The following is a 20507-nucleotide window of genomic DNA, read 5'->3' as shown; positions in this document are numbered from 1 at the left end:
AGGGATTACGAATGAATGAAAGGATTTGGGAATATAAACGAGATTACATGTCCAGAGGAACAGGCTAATTCATGGAATACGTTATTGTTAAATTTTAGAAAAATCGCAACTTCTGTGAAGCCCCCAGATTGAGAACCACTGGGCTAGACGAGCCAATGCGCATGTGCAGTCCTAAGTGTGAGACTCTGGTTTCTATGGGAACCGGAGCTTCTAACGACAGCTGCAGTGACTTTATCAATCAGCGATTGGCTCTTTTACTTAGAAGGCAGGATGTGTTCCGCCATATTGCGCGTTGCAGTTTCTCCCATTCATTAATAATAGGAGTGAACCATCTTTCATTATCTATAGTCTTTGCTCCCAGTCAACAGTGGTAATAAATTACCAACAGTGTCCAAGAAGGGACAAACCCCAAACTGCTGACAGGGTTTGTGCGCCCAAGGCTCATCGATGCACAAGGGCAACAAAGGCTATCCCATCTGGTCCGAGCCAACAGAAGGTCTACAGAAGGTCTACTGTGGCAATTTTAAAAATTTTAATGATGGTAATGGGAGGAATGTGTCACAATCTCACTGTGGGATGATGACAAGCTGGTGGAAGTTGTGTGATGCTCTGTGCAATGTTCTACTGATAAACCCTTGGTCCGGCCATTAATGTGGATGTAAATTTGACACGTTCCCAGTTGCAGTTTTTGGCACGGGCGAACCGGGCAATTTTTTCATGATGCGTGGGGGGCGGCACGAGCAGTTAAAAAAATAAAAAATAATCCTCTGCGCCGCTGCCGCGAAGCAGTTTTCTACTCTCATTTCACTGTGTGGGGAATTGGAAAATTGGCGCCCCTGCTTGCTGAGAAGGTGCCGTGCACAGAAGCTGTGTGAGAATTGGAAAGGGGAGCGGGGAGCATGAAAAGGTGAAAAGGTTTAGTCTTGATTTCTGGTCGTGAGTGACAGTGTTGGGGGGATGTGAAATCTGTTGATTGTCGAGTGCCAAATAAACACAGAGATGGACAGGAAAAGGTCAAAGCCATCAGGTGCCCAATTTAGAAAAAAAAGAAAAGAAGAAGAGGAGAAACGAGCAAAAAATAAAGGTGTGCAACTATGTTCTGTCTGTATGATTATTATGGTATCCACGTCATGAATGAAGGGCTAATGTTAATCGGTGGGTATAACTCTTAAATTTGTTTGCCTTTTTGCTATGATGCTTGCTATGCTTATACAACAATAATTCAGTTTTAACTCAACAAACACGAGATCTAATTTCACCATAATATTATGCTTTGCAACAAAACTGTTACAAGTTCAGTTACTATTTATTTCCATCAGTTGGGTTAACATTAGATTCTCTCTTTTATGTGTTTTCACCAGGGTGTAATTCAATGTAGAACCGCCACTGCATGTTCCACCTATATAAACGTTGCAGAACAGGTACTGGTGTTCCCTGTTGGAAGTGGCTCTTTCAGCAGGATAACGCACCCTGCCACACTGCATACATTGTTCAGGAATTGTTTGAGGAACATGATGAAGAGTTCAAGGTGTTGCCCTGGCCTCTAAATTCCCCACATCTCAGTCCAATCGAGCACCTGTGGGATGTGCTGGACCAACAAGTTCAATCCACGGCAGCTCCACCTCCCACCTAAGGAATGTGAAAGATCTGCTGCTAACATTTTGGTACCAGATACCATGGGACACTTTCAGGGGTCTTATAGAGTCCATGCCTCGGCAAGTCAGGTGATTTGTTCGCTGCAAAGAGAATTTGCTTTTGCAGAGCAGAAAACTTTATTTATCATGCACTTTGATCTTTAAAACTTTGCTGACCTTTTACATTCACACACAGCTATATACACACTGCATTCAGAGATGGGCAGTTTTTTGATACATGTATTTCAAATACGTATTTCAAATACAAAATAGTATTTTGTAATTTGTCTTTGATAGGGTTGATGAAAATGGCTTTGTATTTTGTATCAAAATACTTTAGTGTTTTGTATTTTTGTAGTTTTAAAATACTTTGTTAATCATAAATATAGGGGGCTATACAATCAAATGATTAATTAGTTAGAAACTAGTTGCTATGAATACAGGTGCCATCATTTATCTTATGAATGACTTGTTTGTCATTGAGTCAGTGTTGCTGATGCAAAGTAGGCCCTTCGTTACCAAACACCAAGTAACTAAATTATGAGTCTTTTGCAAACTGTTAAACATTAAACTGTGGGTTACTTTAAAACTAACCTTCATTTGGGAGATCACAGGGATATGTGAATATTAGATCTGTTAAAGCCACAATATGTAAATTTTCGCCGCTAGAGGTCGCTTATTCAGTCGCTTATCCTTGATTTCGTGGAATCATGGGATGTGTTGTCTTCAAGTCTACAGCCAGGACAGGACTCGTCAGAAATCATGTTTATGGATGAGAGTATTAACGTTACTGTAGTATGAAGCAGAGCAGGGCCGAGTGATGTTGGAGTTGAACGAGACTGCTGGAGCGATTGCTAATAAGTGATGAACACGACACACGTCTCGAGAGCAGCGGAATTTTTATTATGCCACTGTTGCCGCTTCCGCTTTTTTCGGTCTAGCGTATGTGGGGTAACGAAGCACTGTTTATCATATTAGATATATTTGAATTGAAAGTTGTTATAACGCTACTCTGCATTCGCTCGGCGGCTGCTATGAGACACTTGTTGCACACTCCAGTAAGTTAGATCAATTTTAGTCATGGTAAAACATGGTACTCGCTGTAAATCAAGAAAACGAAATTTAAACAAGAAGCTATATAACATGATTTGTTTTCTGACGATGAATGAATCCAAACAGTTCCTCATCTGTCTAATAATATATTACATATAAAATATTTTATTAGACAGATGAGGAATATAATGCGTCTTTGGTGTTTCCATGGTTTCTACAAAATAAAACCAGAAACCGAGGGTAACGCTGGTATGATGTCATTGATAGGTGGCACATGGACACAGCGTGGTGAAGGGATGATCAAATAGGCCAACTGATGGAAGGTTTGGAAAGAAATTTCCTGCTCCCTTGTAAAAGTATTTTTTAGTATTTTTAAAATACAAAAATACAGTAGTTTATTTTGATACATGGTGTGGCTGCTGTATTTTGTAGTTTATTTTGATACACTTAAAATTAAGTAATTTGGTATTTTATTTTAAAATACATTTTGATGTATTTTTGCCCAACCCTGACTGCATTAAAGGTAATATCTGAAAAAGCATAATAGGGGCACAAGTAAAATTGTCTCTTCATTTTAAAAGGACAGCAATATATAGTTAATCATGTCTGATAAATATGTTTTCAGTATTACTGATATATCGTTGCATTACAAATGAACTGGTTCTACGCATTTTTCATTCGAAGTAATGAAAATTGAATGAATTAAACTGCTGCAGCAGCTTCACACACAAATCTTTTCTCTTGAAAACAGAAAGCATCCGTCCAGAAATCCGTCTCTCCCGCTGGATGTCCCAAGCTAGCACAGTCTTCACCGGCCGGATGGCCTTTAGTCCAGTTGTCAGGCTCTCTGACTCCATTCTCTCGCTTTATCCAGAATCTTCAGAATGAAAAAACAAAACACATCTGCTGGAGTAGCTTCAAGTATTGGTTATTTTTCTATGCAAAGGTTGTGTTTTAAACATTATAGAAGTTCTTACTCTACTGAATCATTAAGTGGCTGGTTGTTCACCCAAAACCAGTGTCCCTCAGTGTCCAAATCATTCAGACCAATCCAGTGAGTCACTTTAACTTTAGAGGTAAGAAAATCCTGATGGAGGGAAAAAAAAAAAAAAAAGGGTTATTGTCCAAGTCTACCAGGGGTGAACTGGGGCTAAAAAGTGGCCCTGGGCTTTCTGGCACAGTGGCCCACCACACCCAATCCACAACACTCCACACCATAAACCCTGCAGCTCATTATGCACATTAAGCAATTTCACCACTTACACTGAACCTGATCTCATGGAAAAACATAGGCCTGCCTGTGGGAACATTTTTGCAAAACGCAAAAAATACGTATGTGTCACTGCAGTTTCCAACAGAAATAAACACTAGAGGCAGTAAAACAGCAAGTGCTTTTAATTGTTTTCATACACAGTTACGATTACAGGGTCAGATTATGGATTAATAAAGACTTGTTTTTATGTCTCCTTGCACAAACATTACGTTATGATCTCAAAACACTTTTTACAAAAGTGCATGATTTGTAAAAAAATACATTTTGGACTTTGCATCACTTAACCAGCTCCATATGTTTAACTTTTCTGATGTAACAAGCTTGCTTGGTAGCTCAGCTTACGGAATTGTACTTAGGATGCGGAAGCCTTGGATACGAATCCCGTGAAACATGACCCACGATAAAAGAGCTCAAAGATGAGATCAAAAACAAGCTAAAAATGGCATGATTACCAATGCTTTATGTCACATTTGCTTTTGTTTACACTATCGGGTAGGTTTAGGTGTACGCCTAGTGTTGGTGGTAAGTTATTTTAAAACACGGTTTTAGTGCCACTCAGTGTAGTTTTTCTAATGAGCCTGGGCTGACTTAGCCTACTAACATAAAAATATAACAATACGCTACAATAATATGCTGATTTGCTGCTGAAGAAACATTTTCAATTATTAGGCTATCAATGTTGGAAAAAAAAAAAAAAAAAAAAAAAGTTGCGCTGCTTCATATTTTTGTGGAAAATGTGAAAAATCCGGGGTAAGTGTCAGTAAAGACATTTATAATTATTTAGCCTAGGCTCATTTGATTGGCTATCTCAAACATTTTGACATTGACAAGCACTTTTAAACACGCTGCACTGGGTCTGGAGCACACTAAATTGATCAGAATTTGACTCAAGTGGGCCACGCAGGCCATTCGTCTGGGCCATAGACTGTAAAACAAGATGGACGACACACCTTCACTCTCTTCCACTGTAGTAAGTGAAGCCACCACTGACATCTTGAGTCTCGAGTCTGCACATAGTGAAATTGGAGCCCAAGTCTGCACAGTAGTAAATGCGTGGAGCCACGATATCAACATCCCATCTAAACTCCCGCAAAATCGGTTAATACAGTTTACTGCAGAACAATACATTATGTCGCTGTGAAATAAACAGTTCTGGAAATGTAAAAATTAAAGTTAAATCTCCTCCTGAAGATCCAGAAAAAAAAAAAAAAGAAGGTCTTCTGATGCCTCAGTGACTACTTTGCTCAAAGAAGCTGTCAATCTCAGCTGTCAATCATGACGTCAAAACCCGCATTTTTATAGCATCGATAACTAACTAAAACCAAACTTATTTAAAGAATGAACACTAGAACATCAGCGTGATGATAACTGCCTAAAATGATAGAAAACATCTTTGGAAAAACAATATTTGATGTGTCATTTGATTGTTTAGTTTGTCTGGCATCCCATTACATTAGATGGAGAGGGCGGGGTTTATGACCTATACTGCATCCAGCCACCCGGGGTGATCGAGATGCTTTGGTTTCACTTTTCAGGACTCGTGGGGCATGCTTGGTCTGGGCCTGGAGGCCCCCTAGCACTGCACATTTTGCATGTTTCCTCAAACACACCTGATTCAGGTCATCAGTTTATTATAGCGACTCCAAGACCTGAAATGGGTGTGTCAGACAAAGGAGACATGCAAAATGTGCAGTGCTGGGGGGGCAGGAACGTGGTTCGGAACCACTTGTCTGGGCTTATGGAAGGATAGGCTACAGTATGTACAGTTACTATAATTCATTCTTCATATGCCTATATATTTCAGTAATGGTCCCACCCACATTGTACAGCAGCCCACCGGGAAAACTCCCAGTGTTCCAGACAGCCAGTCCGCCGCACCAATAAGGTTTAGAGCAGAGAAATAAATAGCGCAATATCATAAAGTCATTGTGAAAACAAAATCGACTATTTATTTGATTTACTGAGAATGATTAATCGGGACATGTTATTCTAAATAAATAACGGTTTTAGTAATCTTTAGGCAACAATTTCATTAAAATGTAGCCTAATAACATGATGCTCCACTGCTGAAACTACTTTGTTCCCTTTCGTGGGAACTATCGACGCTACGTCGAATGACGTGATGGGAACCCTCTGCGTGATTGCGTCGTGAAGCACTTCTGTATCCAACCAATGATGAGACGGGACGTCAGAGGCGGGTGACGTCACGGACCAGGAAACTATAAAGCATACCCAGAACAAAGAACGCTAGCTTCTGTTGTCTTCAGCAAGCGCTCTCTGTATCTTGTGTGTCTTATTTAGTGTTGTTTGTCCTGTTACACAGTGATCTCTTCGTCTGAGGACAAGAGTTTCAAAGCACCAAACAAAAAGACACGATATATATATATATAAAACTATGGCGGAAAAAACGAACAAGCAGCAGTTCATCAAGTGTGTGCCTCCCTGCACGCGATTCATCTCGGGTGGGGACACACACGAGATGTGTGTTGTTTGCCTGGGAGTTGAGCATGCACAGGCAGCTCTCGAGGGGGCTGTCTGTGTACACTGCGAGCGGCTCACTCTCGGAGTATTAAGATCACGCCGCGCGCTCTTTGAGGAGGGTGCCGCGGCGAGTGTTCCCCGCGGATCAGGTCCCGCTGCTGCTGAGGCACAGCGGAGGCTGCATTCGTGGGGATCACAAATGGATCTGGTAGAGGGGGGAGAGACGGGCTCTGCCTTATCTCTCCCCTTACCTGCTGGACCCAGTGTCTCTCCTTTGGCGGTGGAAGCACGCGCTGCGGTTTCTTCCCCCCCGGAGGGAGACACCGACGCTCAACTTATCTTCCTCTGAGGAGGTTGACGTGGTGAGCGTCGAGGCTGGAGATGAGGACCCGCCATCCTCGTCTCCAGCTTATGAGGAGCTGCTGGAGGTAGTAACCAGGGCAGTCGATAAGCTAAAAATAGACTGGCCCACGGAGAGAAGCGAAACGAAACCAAAAAGCAAGCTTGATGAGCGCTTTCTCCCCGCACGGTCACTACCCCAGCGTCGGGGTCTGCCGTTCTTTCCCGACCTCCACACCGAGGTGTCGAGGTCGTGGAATAGACCTGTGCAATATCGTGTGTTCAGCCCCCAAACATCCACATATAGTAACATCGTGGGGCTGAAACACCACGGCTATGGGGCGATGCCTCGGGTCGAAGAGACGCTTGCGAGCTATCTCTCGCCCGAGTCTGCATCGTCCCTTAAGACCCCGACATTGCCCACTAAGCCATTAAAGACAACATCGGGCTTGGTGGGCAAGGCTTATTCGGCAGCAGGTCAGGCTGCAGCTTGCCTTCATACAATGTCCATTTTGCAAGCTTACCAGGCTGATCTGCTGGGGGAAATAGATGAAAGCGGGGAAGCGACATTTGAGTCCATACAGGAGCTTAGGAGGGCGACAGATCTAGCTCTCCGGGCCACCAAGGAGACGGCCAAATCAATTGGCCGCTCTATGGCAGCCTTGGTGGCCACAGAAAGGCACTAATGGCTCAATTTGTCAGACATGAAGGATAAAGATAAGAACATCCTCATGGATGCGCCGCTGTCTCCTGTGGGCCTATTCGGCGACGCAGTGTCATCTGTCGTCGATAGGTTCCAGCGGCCTTCCAGAGATTCCTTCCCCGCCGTATTCATCCCCCTGGGGCTGCTGAGCGGGAGCAGCCTCAGCCGATAGCCAGCTCCTCGGCGCACAGAGCGCAACAGAAGGCCAGTGTGGCCACCCGTGCTCCCCCGCAGAGAGCTTGGGGACCGGGGCGGCCAGCACAGGCGAAGTCTTCCGGGGGTAGGGCGGATCTGAGGACCGTCATTATTTCCCGGAAGGCTTCAAAAAAGAAGTCCTGACGCCAGCTGTCCGGGACTCACGAGGGCAGCCCCTCCCGGAGGGGTTCGGGTATTAAAAAATCTGGTACCTGTTCCCCTCCGGCGCCCTCAGGGGGCCGTTCTGCCAACCCTGCCACCCAGTGTGCGTCAGGACGCAGTGGCCTCCACCGATCCTCCGAGGAGGGTCGGTCATCACTTGATTCGTTTGTCTGCCGGTGCGCCGTGTCAGACCAACGAGCCAAGTGCTCAGAAAACATCAGAGGCCAGTCTCGAGAGACTGGTTCCCTTAGTAGAATTTATGGAAGAATGGAAACGTCTCCCGAACATTTCGAAATGGGTGCTGCTCATTGTAGAACAGGGTTACAAAATACAGTTTGGCTCTCGGCCGCCCGGGTTCAACGGGGTTCTTCCAACAGTGGTGACCCCAGAGCAGTCTCTGATTATGGAACAAGAGGTTATGACACTCTTGCAAAAAGGAGCTATAAAAAAGGGTTCCTCCTCCCAGCAAGCTGTCAGGGTTTTACAGCCGCTACTTCATTGTTCCAAAGAAGGATGGAGGGTTATGTCCGATCATAGATTTACGTGTGCTAAATCGATCTGTACGAAAGTTAAAGTTCAAAATGCTTACACTCAAACAGATTATCCCACAGATCAGGTCCGAGGACTGGTTTGTGGCGATAGACCTGAAAGATGCATACTTTCATGTATCCATCCATCCTCATCACAGGAAGTTCCTCAGGTTTGCTTTCGGGGGCGAAGCTTACCAATACAAGGTTCTTCCCTTCAGCCTATCTTTATCACCCCGCACGTTCACGAAGTGCGTGGATGCAGCTCTGGCTCCGTTGAGACTCCAGGGCATCCGCGTGCTGAACTATATCGACGATTGGTTGATATTAGCTCAAACAGAACAATTGGCAGTTCAACATCGAGATGTTGTTCTGTCGCACATGAAGAAGCTTGGGCTGAGGCTCAATGCCAAGAAAAGTGTGCTGGTCCCGAATCAAATGACCAACTACTTAGGGGTAGTGTGGGACTCTACCACGATGCAGGCATATCTATCCCCTGCTCGTGTGAGTTCTATTCTCGGGGCCGTGAAAGGGGTGAAGTTAGGCCAGTCACTCACTGTAAAACAGTTTCAGAGACTGTTGGGTCTTATGGCAGCTGCGTCCAACGTGGTAACTTTTGGCCTTCTGCACATGAGACCCTTACAGTGGTGGCTCAGGACCAAGGGGTTTTCTCCGAGGGGAAATCCTTTTCGCATGATCAAAGTCACGCGGCGATGCCTTCGTGCTCTGGTCATGTGGAAAAAGCCTTGGTTCCTGTCCCAGGGACCTGTGCTGGGGACTTCTCGTCGTCGTGTAATGCTTACGACGGATGCTTCCCTCACGGGCTGGGGGGCGATCATGAGTGGTCGCTCGGCTCAGGGTTTATTGGAGGACCATCAGCTCTCCTGTCACATAAATCGGCTGGAGATGATGGAGGTATTTCTTGCATTGAAACACTTCCTCCCAGACCTGAGGGACCATCACGTGTTGGTCCGCACGGACAACACGACGGTGGTCTCATATATCAACCATCAGGGGGGTCTGCGGTCTCGCCGACTTTGCAACTTGGCCCGTCGGATCCTCCTGTGGGCCCAGGGAAAGCTCCTCTCATTGAAAGCAGCGTATATTCCAGGGCATCAAAATGTGGGAGCGGACGCCCTGTTGAGGCAGGCGCCGACGCCCGGGGAATGGAGACTCCACACCGAGGTGGTGGAGCTCATCTGGAAAAGATTCGGTCAAGCGGAAGTAGACCTATTTGCTTCGGGAGAGTCAACCCAGTGTCCACTGTCGTACTCCCTAACGTACCCAGCACCTCTGGGGCTGGACGCTATGCTACAGACGTGGCCGAGGCTATGTCTGTATGCATTTCCTGGAAAAAGGAAAAAGAACGCCAGGAAGGGGTCAGCCTAATACTGGTGGCTCCGTACTGGCCGACCAGGATATGGTTTGCGGACCTAATGTCCCTGTTGACGGCTCTCCATTGGAGCTTCCTCTCAGGCAGGATCTCCTGTCTCAGGCGGGCGGCACAATACTCCATCCCCGCCCAGAACTGTGGAAACTGTGGGCCTGGCCTCTGAGGGGGCAAGGCTCATAGATGCTGGTCTCCCAACCGAGGCTGTGGAGACCATCCTTCACTCCAGAGCTCCCTCCACAAGTAAGCTTTATGCATATAAATGGAAGTTGTTTTCTACTTGGTGTAGCCAACAAAATACGGACCCTGTCCAGTCATCTGTTAGCCTTGTGCTTCAGTTCCTTCAAGAAAAATTCTCGGAAGGATTATCTACTTCAACATTGAAGGTTTACGTGGCAGCTATCTCGGCTTATCATGCTCCGGTAGGGGGTTGCTCGGTGGGTTGAGACCCTCTTGTCATACGCTTCCTTCGTGGCACGCTGAGGCTGAGGCCTGCAGTGCGCACAACAACTCCAGCCTGGGACTTGGCTATAGTGCTAGAGGGGTTAGCTGAGGCTCCCTTCGAACCACTAGAAGAGGTGTCAGGGAAATTCCTCACTCTAAAAATGATATTTTATCTGGCAATCTCGTCTCTTAAAAGAATAGGAGATTTACAAGCACTGTCGGTTGCTCCTTCGTGTTTGGAATTTGCGCCTGGTATGGTTAAGGCTTTCCTACACACTAGACCTGGCTACGTGCCAAAGGTCCCCACCAACGTCCCGGGTCCTATTGTGCTCCAGGCTTTTTGTCCTCCTCCTTTTGTAGATCCGGATCAGGAGAAACGCAATCTGCTTTGCCCCGTCAGGGCCTTAGATACATATGTCCACAGAGCTGCCCTGTGGCGAAAAACAGACCAGCTGTTTGTATGTTATGGGTCCCCTAAGAAAGGGGGCCCAGCATCTAAGCAGATGATGAGTAAGTGGGTGGTCGAGGCCATCTCACTTGCCTATGAAGCGGCCGGACAGCCATGTCCTCTAGATGTCCGTGCTCACTCCACCAGGGGTATGGCGGCCTCCAAGGCATTAATGTCAGGAGTATCATTGAATGATATATGTGATGCAGCTGGTTGGTCGTCCCAGCACACATTCTTCAGGTTTTACAACCTAGACATGAGCTCTACTCCGGGTTCCTCGGTTCTGTCTACAAGATCACAGACAGGCACTCGGTGATACGGCGTAGTTGGGACAGCGTTCCCATCACGTCATTCGACGTAGCGTCGATAGTTCCCACGAAAGGGAACGTCTCGGGTTACTGGTGTAACCCTTGTTCCCTGAGTAAGGGAACGAGACGCTACGTCACGTTGCCGTACCCCCAGCATACCTGGGAGCGTCTTGCTTCAGCCATAATTCAGAAGCTAGCGTTCTTTGTTCTGGGTATGCTTTATAGTTTCCTGGTCCGTGACGTCACCCGCCTCTGACGTCCCGTCTCATCATTGGTTGGATACAGAAGTGCTTCACGACGCAATCACGCAGAGGGTTCCCATCACGTCATTCGACATAGCGTCTCGTTCCCTTACTCAGGGAACAAGGGTTACACCAGTAACCCGAGACGTTTTTTAAGCTGTTTGTTTCCCTCCATGCCATTTAGAGTCAGTGAACGAGCCGCACCTGGTGTGTTCACAAGTCTCTTGTGGTGGAACAGGATGTTATCTTTCACCCAATCTGCTGAGACCATCAGAGACTTCTATCAGAGATGTTATCCATTTCACCTCTGCTTGAGTTTATTCTTAAAACTTGACATTGTGTACTGCACTAATTGTCACTTATGACAAAAATGGTTTGTGATGTTTCTCATTTTTATAACTTCAAGAAAAAAAAAAAAAAAAAACGAAAACATGTTTAACTAAAAGAAATACACAACGTTACATAAGTAAAAGGGGTATGCAGAAGTATATGAGGTGTTGAACTGCAGAACGCACCTGCTCTGCTTTGCTGTTTATGATCACAAGATGTCCTCCTAGAGTCACACAGTGATCTCGACTCTGTGTCCAGTTCATCACGACCGAAGAGAAGTAGTAACACTTTCCCCCAAAATGAATCCAGTGCACGGAACAAAGTGCACAACCTGTGCTGTCTTTTGAGAAAGAGGTAGTGACAATTCAATTGTTTCAGACTCATTAAATCTCTTTTAACTTTGCACAAGGCTCAACTCGTAATACGTACGATTTAATCTGTTCAGCTTTCTAAGTGTCTCCTCATGCTGGTTTTGGAGTACATCAAACTGTTCTTTGTAATCTGCATGACAAGGTCAAAAACAAACAATCAGGATGAAAATGATCCATTCTTTAGACCGTGATACTCTTGAAGTTAATCAAAATTTGGTTCAATGTGCAGAAATTTTGTCTAACACTGTCTCTAAACTTGTTTCATGGGTGTAAAAGAGAAATGCAGTCTGGTGTAGTTGTCTGTAAGCTATGACTAGTACAGAAACAGAAACAAATGGTTGAAGAAAAGTGTTCAAAGGACTGACTTGTATTTACTGAACAAAAGGGACTGTGATGAAATGCATTGAACATTAACTGGTTCATGCACTTTGTCCAAGCCTTTTGGTATGTATAAATCTGAACATAACTTACTGGTGTAGTTGGTTTTAAGTTCCTCAAGCTCTCTTGCCATGACTTGTACAAAAACATGAAGAGAATGGTGGAAAAAAGAAAACAGACAAAGTCACTCACATAATTATTTGTCTTTGTGCACAGTTAATGAAACATTTTACTCACTTGTGCCATCAGTTTGCTGGGCAGACAGTTTCACTGAAACACTGGTATCTGATTAAAGATGAAACATAAGCAGTAGCAGTGATATAACATTGGTAACACTTTCGATTAGGTAAGACATTCACTATTAACTAGGAGTTGTCCCTTAATAATCTTGCAAGGGTGGACCTCTTACAGTGGTTCAGGCTGTAGGGTTGCCGAGCAACTAAAACGTTATCAGCAAGATGGTAGAAAACTGTACATTTCTTGTCTATTACCACCCACTGCAACTTATACCAACGACGGAAATAAGTGCAGTTATAATAGCAAAATATGTGGGAGAGCGTTGCTATAGTGTGACGATATTGTATTGCAATAGGGAACACATTAATATTAATACTAAATCAAAACTAGTTAGTACATCATTTGTAATTGAAAGGGTTTAATGACAATATCTGATTATGGTTACACTTAAAATAGTTACAAAAGAGATGTATGAGATGATAATCATATACCATTAATCGTACCCAGCATGTATATAAAAAGTTACCAGAGAAAGAGGGAGAAAGAGGGAGAAAGAAAAGAGGCAGAGAATAAAGAGAGACAGAGCAACAGTTAAGGTCTTCTTTTATCCCTTCCTTGACCATGTGACTGAAACCCAAATATGAGACATTCAAACTGACCAATCAGAAGATTAAAACTTCCCCCACTGTGGTAAAGGTGTGACAATTCATAGACCTCCAATGTATATACATTTTGACCTACAGGGCTTGATCACTATCGACACCTTTTACTCTTCCAAATGGCCCTTGTAGCAAGAGAGAGGGTGTTGAAACAGTAAAGCAAATATCTTTGTTCATTTTAAAATATCTTATAGATTTTCAATCTTACAACCTCCTAATTACTGCTTATTGATAGTAAGGTGGTTGTTGTAGCGGTTCAGTTTAACCACTACAATTAAATAAAAATATTTAACAATTGAAGCAGCATCTATTTTTTTCTGTAAACCTTTGGATGCACTACACAGAATATGATGACGCTATCATTTAAATGCTGTTAAATCATTTAAGCGTGATTTTTTCAAAGAAGAAAATATGTACTGGCGCGCCGGCTGTGAAGCAGCCATTAAACAATTTTTGCCATTATACAAATATTTAAGATATATTGTCTTTGTTTTTTTTTTCTACATTATTTTTGGAGATTCCATGTGAAAGTATTACAATATTAAAATATATTACAAACTGTAATGTTAGGTGTGATTTATCACAGTTAATTACAGAAAAATGTGTCATTAATTAATTTTTATTTTAATCGATTGACAGCTCAATATATACTCACACAGTATCCCTAGAATACAGAGACCTCCAAGAGCAAAAACAAGACAGATGGCTAAAACAATCAGAAGAACTTTAGTCCACTTAGGAGGATGAACTTCCCTCTCTCTTTCTTGCTCTTCTTTGGAGTTACCTGAGGTCAGAAATTTGATGAGATGTTATTTCTAACCTCTGTCAAGAGCTAGCAAAGAGTGAATGATAAACTGGGCTTTATATATGGTGAGCTAATGACACTATGAGACACAGGTGAAAACAATAATGGAAGATGAGTCCGGACAAAGGATGAAGGGAAATGAAGTCTTTATGGAAATGGTGAAAGTCCTTGTTGGAGTGCCCCCTGGTGGCTTTCACAGGCACTCCAGCTGGTGATCAAGACAACAACTTGCTCCAACTAGATTTTGTGAATTGTGTTCTTGTCCTGAGAACTCAGTTTTAAAATTTTATTTAATTAAAATACCCTCAGTTGACTCTTGTCTAAATGTTTTCCAGTGTATTTTAATTGTGATCATTGTTACTCAAAATATATAAAATAAATGTACTGAAATTTAGTTAGAAGAATAGAATTCACATCTTAAGATCTTAAGAGTTTCAAACTGGATGTTTGAAATAAAACATACAAAACCACTGCTAGAGAAAACAAGAGTAACTGGATATTTGATTTAAACCTTAACTGAGATAAAGATCTTGTTACAACTACGCCTGTGTGACCCCTATCCACTCATGATAAAAATATAGGTAACACTTTACAATACAGGTGCATTAATATGCATTAATTCATGCTTAACTAATGCACAGACAATCATGTTTTAATGTATGACTCATGAAGAACTAAACCATTAATGAATGATCACTGCATCAGCAACTAATAATTAATAATTAACTAATGATTAATTAAAGCAGACAACTGGAAGTTGAAGTACATGGCTTCAAACTATTGTGGTAATTAACACATTAACTTACACTATTAGTTAATAAAATATGTTATTAAGGAATTAATACATTATGACACATTTAATTAATAACAATTCATATATTACTTAATCTATTAATCATATAGAAACTTTATTAGTTGCCGATGCATTAATCATAAATTAATGGTTTAGATCTCTTTATGAGTCATACATTAAAACATGATTATCTCTGCATTAGTTAAGCAGCTAATGCATATTAGTGCACCCGTATTGTAAAGTGTTACCAAAATATGTTACTGTTCTTCACAGCATCTTGAGAATATCAACATTTACAGTCTATACACCGGAAGTCAAATTTCACACCAGTTCTCACATCATTGTTGCTTTAGGCAGTATATCTAAACACATATTAATTCATGCTTTTGGCAGATGCTTTTATCCAAAACAGCTTATATTGCGTTTAACATTGCATGTGAACTCTTTCTTCTTTCTGAATCCATGACCTTGGTGTTTGTATCATGATTTGCTGTCGGAGCTACAGGGAAGACAGAGCTTTTTTTATGTTTTATTTAAATGACAGTGTTGAGAGCATTTGATTCCCAGGGAACACATGAATGGAAAAAATATTGAATGTAATGTAAGCCGCTTTGAGCAAAAGAGTCTGCCAAATGTGTAATTGTTGAATAAACATGCAATCTTAAAAATGAAAGCTCCAAAAGGTGGTTTTCATAGCAATGCCATAGAACCCATTGTAGGTTCCCCAAATAACCTTTATGTGAACAGTTCTTCTTCTTTTTCTTTTTTTTTCTTAGTGTGAAGAACATTTTTACAATATAAAGAACCTTTTGTGGAATGGAATAATTCCATGAATGTTAAAGGTTATTAATGGATCCATCAATACCAATATTTAGTTTTAAGAGTTTAAAAATGAAAACCTTATACAGCATTACTACAGTGCTACATGGTTAAAATAGAAATGAATGCATACCGATATCATCCCGGTGTTTACTTTTGAATTGAGAGCAGTTTTCATCTGAAGCAACTGTTGAAAGTATGAAATCAGTATTTGCATAGACTGAATCCATTTCATGAGTCTGACAGAAGACGTGTCCACTGAGTCTTGAGTGCTGCTTGAGTTTGTTCAGAATAAGGAAGTCACTTAAAATGTCGTCCTTATTAATACAGACAGGAAGTTATGAGTCTGAATAACAGATCAAGCAACTAATATTTCATGTTTGAATATAATGAGATATAGTCTTTGAAATAAGGTATAATTATATGAATTTGAGTTCTCCAAGAGGAAGGATGGTGGCAGAATCGAGATATACTGTACAGGCTCTGTCTTAAAACAGCATAAAATGTCTATTGCTTCTCTAGCCCTAATATTAAGAATAAAATCTCACATTTTTGGCATTTAGACTTTGCTGCAGCAGATCATGACACCTTCTAAAATACTCATTTGACAGCCATTCGGATGTGGTTGTGCATTCTGACACTTTTTTTGCAATCATATAAATCATCATAGTTGTCAGGCGCTGTGTGGGCTGCAGTAAGCACACGATCATAAAGGAATTCAAAAGGAGTCTTCAAAAGTAAACTCTACTAGGAACATGTAGGAGAATCACAAGGAAAAAGCTCAGGAAATCACCACGCTTAACATAAACAATAGCGGACCATGAAACAATGGAAACTGAGGGCTTTAATAGAAGGGAGAGTGATCAACTGAACAGAAACAGGTGTGTAGAACTATTTAACAACCAAGGAAACTAACTAGGGAACACAGGCAAATCAGAACAGGGAAAACAGAACCAAAACAGAACATGTTACAATAGTGTCTCTTCATCAAATTTGTTTTTGGAGGTGTGAAATGGATTATTTTTTAAGGTCTGCTACCTTTGACATCACAGTCAAAGTTTGGTACTATGTGTGGTTTTTGCACTTAAATATCATATTAACCTCTTATTTCCAAACATATTGTACTTAAGACAGTTCAGGGGAAATGCTCTGACATTTAATTTCACTTTGTTTTGTTAACCCTTATGACTTCAAATACAGGGCTGTCAAAAGATTGAAATAATTTAAAACAATTCAGCAGATTTTTATGAAACACATCCAGCTTCTTTTTAAGAAAGCAAAACAAAATAAGTAGTTTTTTGTAACATAACGTAATGGTGTATAAAGACTATGGACAGAAATATTCCTGCAGCCTTGCTCTTTACTCGTGTGTTTCTACAAGACTTTTCCCTTTTTCATCCCTTCAGATGTCTCACCCAATCAAACCAATATGTAAAATAACTTTGTATTACATTTAGCCAATTATTGAACTTTACTCTTTTACTCACTCTTTTATCATTAAAACGATTTACGATTACAAATGATTGAACTTCACATGCGTTATTGATCTTTCTAGAGCCTTCAATAAAGCTGTAGAGGATGCTGCATTACTGACCTCTTGTGGACAAAAGAGAAGTGACAGAACAGGCAAAAGCTGCATGTTGTAAAAATGCAAAATCATCAGTGATTAAATTCCGTTCTGTTTCTCACACAAACCTAATATGGCTTCACAAGACTAAAAATAGATGTAGTTCACATTACATTTACATTATTCATTTGGCTATAGTACACGGGTCTTATAGTTATTGAAGTTGTTGCTGTTATTTTAGATGCAAAATAGATCTTGTTCAACCACAAGGCTGTCGTCTGCTCAACACAGCAGTTTTATTTCATACACAAGCATCAAACTGATTGCAAGTGATGTGTGAGCAACCAAAACAAAAAAGCTTTTGTATTAACAGGTATGGCCGCTTTAGAGCTTATAATGTAGATTAAAATGTAAAGTTAGTCAGGACATTATAATGGAGCTTTCAGTTCAGTTCACTGGAGGAAGAATCGAGCATTTTTAACCTGACATGAGTAAAGCAAATCGAAACTGAAAACCCATCACAGGGTAAATCAACTGAGGGTTCACGTTTTAACTCAGAGTTGGTTGAACCTCCTTATTGAAACGGCCCACTGTTCTCATTTCTGTTACTGAACATATCAGCAATTTGCCATTTTTCCTTCACCTGTAGTATTGTGGTTTTATACACTGTTTAAATTCAGGCATCAGAGCAAATGAAGCGGTTATCAGAGATTAACTGAATTGTTTATAAGTACTGTTGAGTTAAAATACCTTGTGTAACCTACTGACCTACTAATGTAGGTCAATGTATATATATATATATATATATATATATATATATATATATATATATATATATATATATATAAAATTAATATTTTATTTATAATATAAAAATGTAAAAATATTTATATTTATTATTTTTTATTTATAAATTAATATATATTTTTGATTTTATACATGCATATGCGTGTATTTATATATACACATAATAATTATACACAATACATAGGCATATATTATGTGAACACAAAGCCCTAATGAGACATTTTAATGTGTGTCCCACTTGTCACTAAATTTCTTTTAGGCTATAATTTCCTAGACATGACAGTAATTGGGTCGGGCGTTTTGGGAATGCTATTTATGTGTTGTAGTCTTAAAATGTTTTTGTTCTAACTTTAAAGGCTTATTTCTTGCAGTTATTTTAGATGCATACTCAAAACAGATCTTGTCCATACAGTCATGTGAAAAAGTTAGGACGTCCTTTTGAATTCCATGGTTTTCTGTATCAGGGTGTAATAAAAAATCATTTGGTCATTGGCAGGCCTCAAAATTTGGAAAATAAAACCTCAGATGAGTAACAACACATGATATATCACACCGTGTCATTATTGATTTAACAAAAACTAGGCCAAAATGGAAAACCCATGGGTGACAAAGTTAGAACACCCTTACTGTTAACATAGGAATTAAGAGGGTAAGTAACGGTCAGGCACTGCTAATCAAATGCCTTTGATTAACTGATCAAGTCTAAACAAGCTGAAGTTCTGGCAGTTTGAGTGACTTCAGGTGTGTGTTAACACATTGCCAAGGAGGAAAGACATCAGCAATGATTTTAGAGAAGCAATTGTTGCTGCCTATCAATCTGAGAAGGGTTACAAGGCCATTTCCAAACAGTCTGAAGTCCATTATTCCATACAGTGAGATAGATTATTCACACGTGGAAAACATTCAAGACAGCTGATCAGAGCTTGCAATGCTCAGAGAAATTGCAGACAACCCTAGAACTACACCTCAGACTCTACAGGCCTCAGTTAACATGTTAAATGATAAAGTTCAAGACGGTACAATTAGAAAAACACGGGACAAGTATGGAATGTTTTGAAGGGTTTCCAAGAGAAAGCCTCTTCTCACTAAAAAAACATGGCAGCATGACTTAGGTTTGCAAAGTTGCATCTGAACAAACAATAAGACTTCTAGAACAATGTCCTTTGGACAGATGAGACCAAAGTGGAGATGTTTGGCCATAATGCACATCACCAAGTTTGGTGAAAACCAAAAACAGCATATCAGCAGAAACACCTCAAACCAAAAAGTCAAGCATGCTGGTGGAGGGCTGGTGATTTTGGGCTTGTTTTGTAGCCATGGGCCCTGGGCATCTCACAGTCATTGAGTCGACCATGAATTCCTCTGTATACCAAAGTTTTCTAGAGTCAAATGTGAGACCATCCGTCCGACAGCTAAAGCTTGGCCAAAATTGGGTCATGCAACTGGACAATGATCCGAAGATCGCCAGCAATTCTACAACAGAATGGATGAAAAAGAAAAGAATCAAGGTGTTGCAACGGCCCAGTCAAGTCCAGACCTCAACCCGACTGAAATGCTGTGACGAGAGCTGTGCATTAACAAATGCAAAGTCACTTTAAGACAAGTCATTTCACTCGGCGGCCATCTTTGAAACACCTCTTGGGCATGCAAGTGCAGCTCCTATCTCTTTGAATGGGGAAAAATAAAATTTTCCAAAGCTGTTCGCCATACTTTTGATTAAATTTCATATCAGCATTAGCTGGATTGTGTCTCATTTTGGAGGTGCGCGTCTGATTGTTTCTATAGGAACTGGAGCTTCTAACGGCTGCTGCAGTGATGCGATGACTTTACCTATTGGCGATTGGCTCTTATTTAGAAGGCGGGACTTATTCTACCATATTGCGCGTTGCACTTTCTCCCATTCATAATAATACAAGTGACGTGTCTTGTGTTATTCTATAGTCTTTGAACAAATGCCCACAAACCTCAATAAACTGGAGCAACGTTGTTAAGAAGAGTGGGCCAAATTCCTCAGAATGATGTGAGAGACTGATAAAGTCATACAGAAAATGATTACTTCAAGTCATTTCTGATGGATCTACAAGCAATTGAAATATAGGGTGTCCTAACTTTGTCACCCATGTCTTTTGCATCTTGGCTTTATTTATGTTGAATAAAAGATGACACGGTGTGATATCTGAGGTTTTATTTTCCAAATTTTAAGACCTGCCAAGGACCAGATGATTTTTATTATGCCCTACCATGGAATTCAACAGGATGTCCTAACTTTTTCACATGACTGTATATATATATATATATATTTATATATATCGTCCTTACAATGCTCTCATGCCCATTTGAATTTTTTCTTTTAAAGAGAGGACTCATATCAAGCTGTTAAAATTTCTTGAAAAGTTTCAAAAGCTTTTATCCAAAGCGACATACATTGCCTTCAAGGTAATATGTTTTATCAGTTCATACATTTCCTGGGAATCAAACCCATGACATGCTGTTTTTCTTTTCCCTACACGTGCATGTACAAAACAGACCCCTTTCATTACAT

The 20507-nt window shown here is 41.1% G+C and overlaps 1 protein-coding gene across 5 annotated transcripts in view; it reads right to left on the bottom strand.

Moving 5' to 3' along the window:
* Nucleotides 1-15878, bottom strand: part of LOC127501622 (CD209 antigen-like protein E) — a 41779-nt gene extending 25901 nt beyond the window's left edge. Inside the window, exons 1-8 of one of the 5 annotated variants that reach the window (XM_051873735.1) lie at nt 15725-15878; nt 13830-13958; nt 12516-12563; nt 12372-12413; nt 11959-12030; nt 11715-11869; nt 3665-3774; nt 1265-3564 (exon numbers count right to left, since the gene is read on the bottom strand). In XM_051873735.1, coding sequence (XP_051729695.1) covers nt 3390-3564; nt 3665-3774; nt 11715-11869; nt 11959-12030; nt 12372-12413; nt 12516-12563; nt 13830-13958; nt 15725-15821 — 828 coding nt within the window. In that variant the 5' untranslated portion in view covers nt 15822-15878 and the 3' untranslated portion in view covers nt 1265-3389. Of the gene's footprint in view, nt 1-1264; nt 3565-3664; nt 3775-11714; nt 11870-11958; nt 12031-12371; nt 12414-12515; nt 12564-13829; nt 13959-15724 lie in introns of those variants that run through there. The other 4 variants (XM_051873734.1, XM_051873733.1, XM_051873732.1 and 1 more) reach the window with 4 other exon arrangements.
* Nucleotides 15879-20507: the final 4629 nt, after the last annotated feature.

Source organism: Ctenopharyngodon idella, chromosome 19 (genome assembly GCF_019924925.1).
Source record: "Ctenopharyngodon idella isolate HZGC_01 chromosome 19, HZGC01, whole genome shotgun sequence".
In the NCBI taxonomy this organism is placed as follows: Eukaryota; Metazoa; Chordata; class Actinopteri; order Cypriniformes; family Xenocyprididae; genus Ctenopharyngodon; species Ctenopharyngodon idella.
Note: the sequence above shows the minus strand (reverse complement) of the source record. Positions and strands in the feature narration are given on the sequence as shown.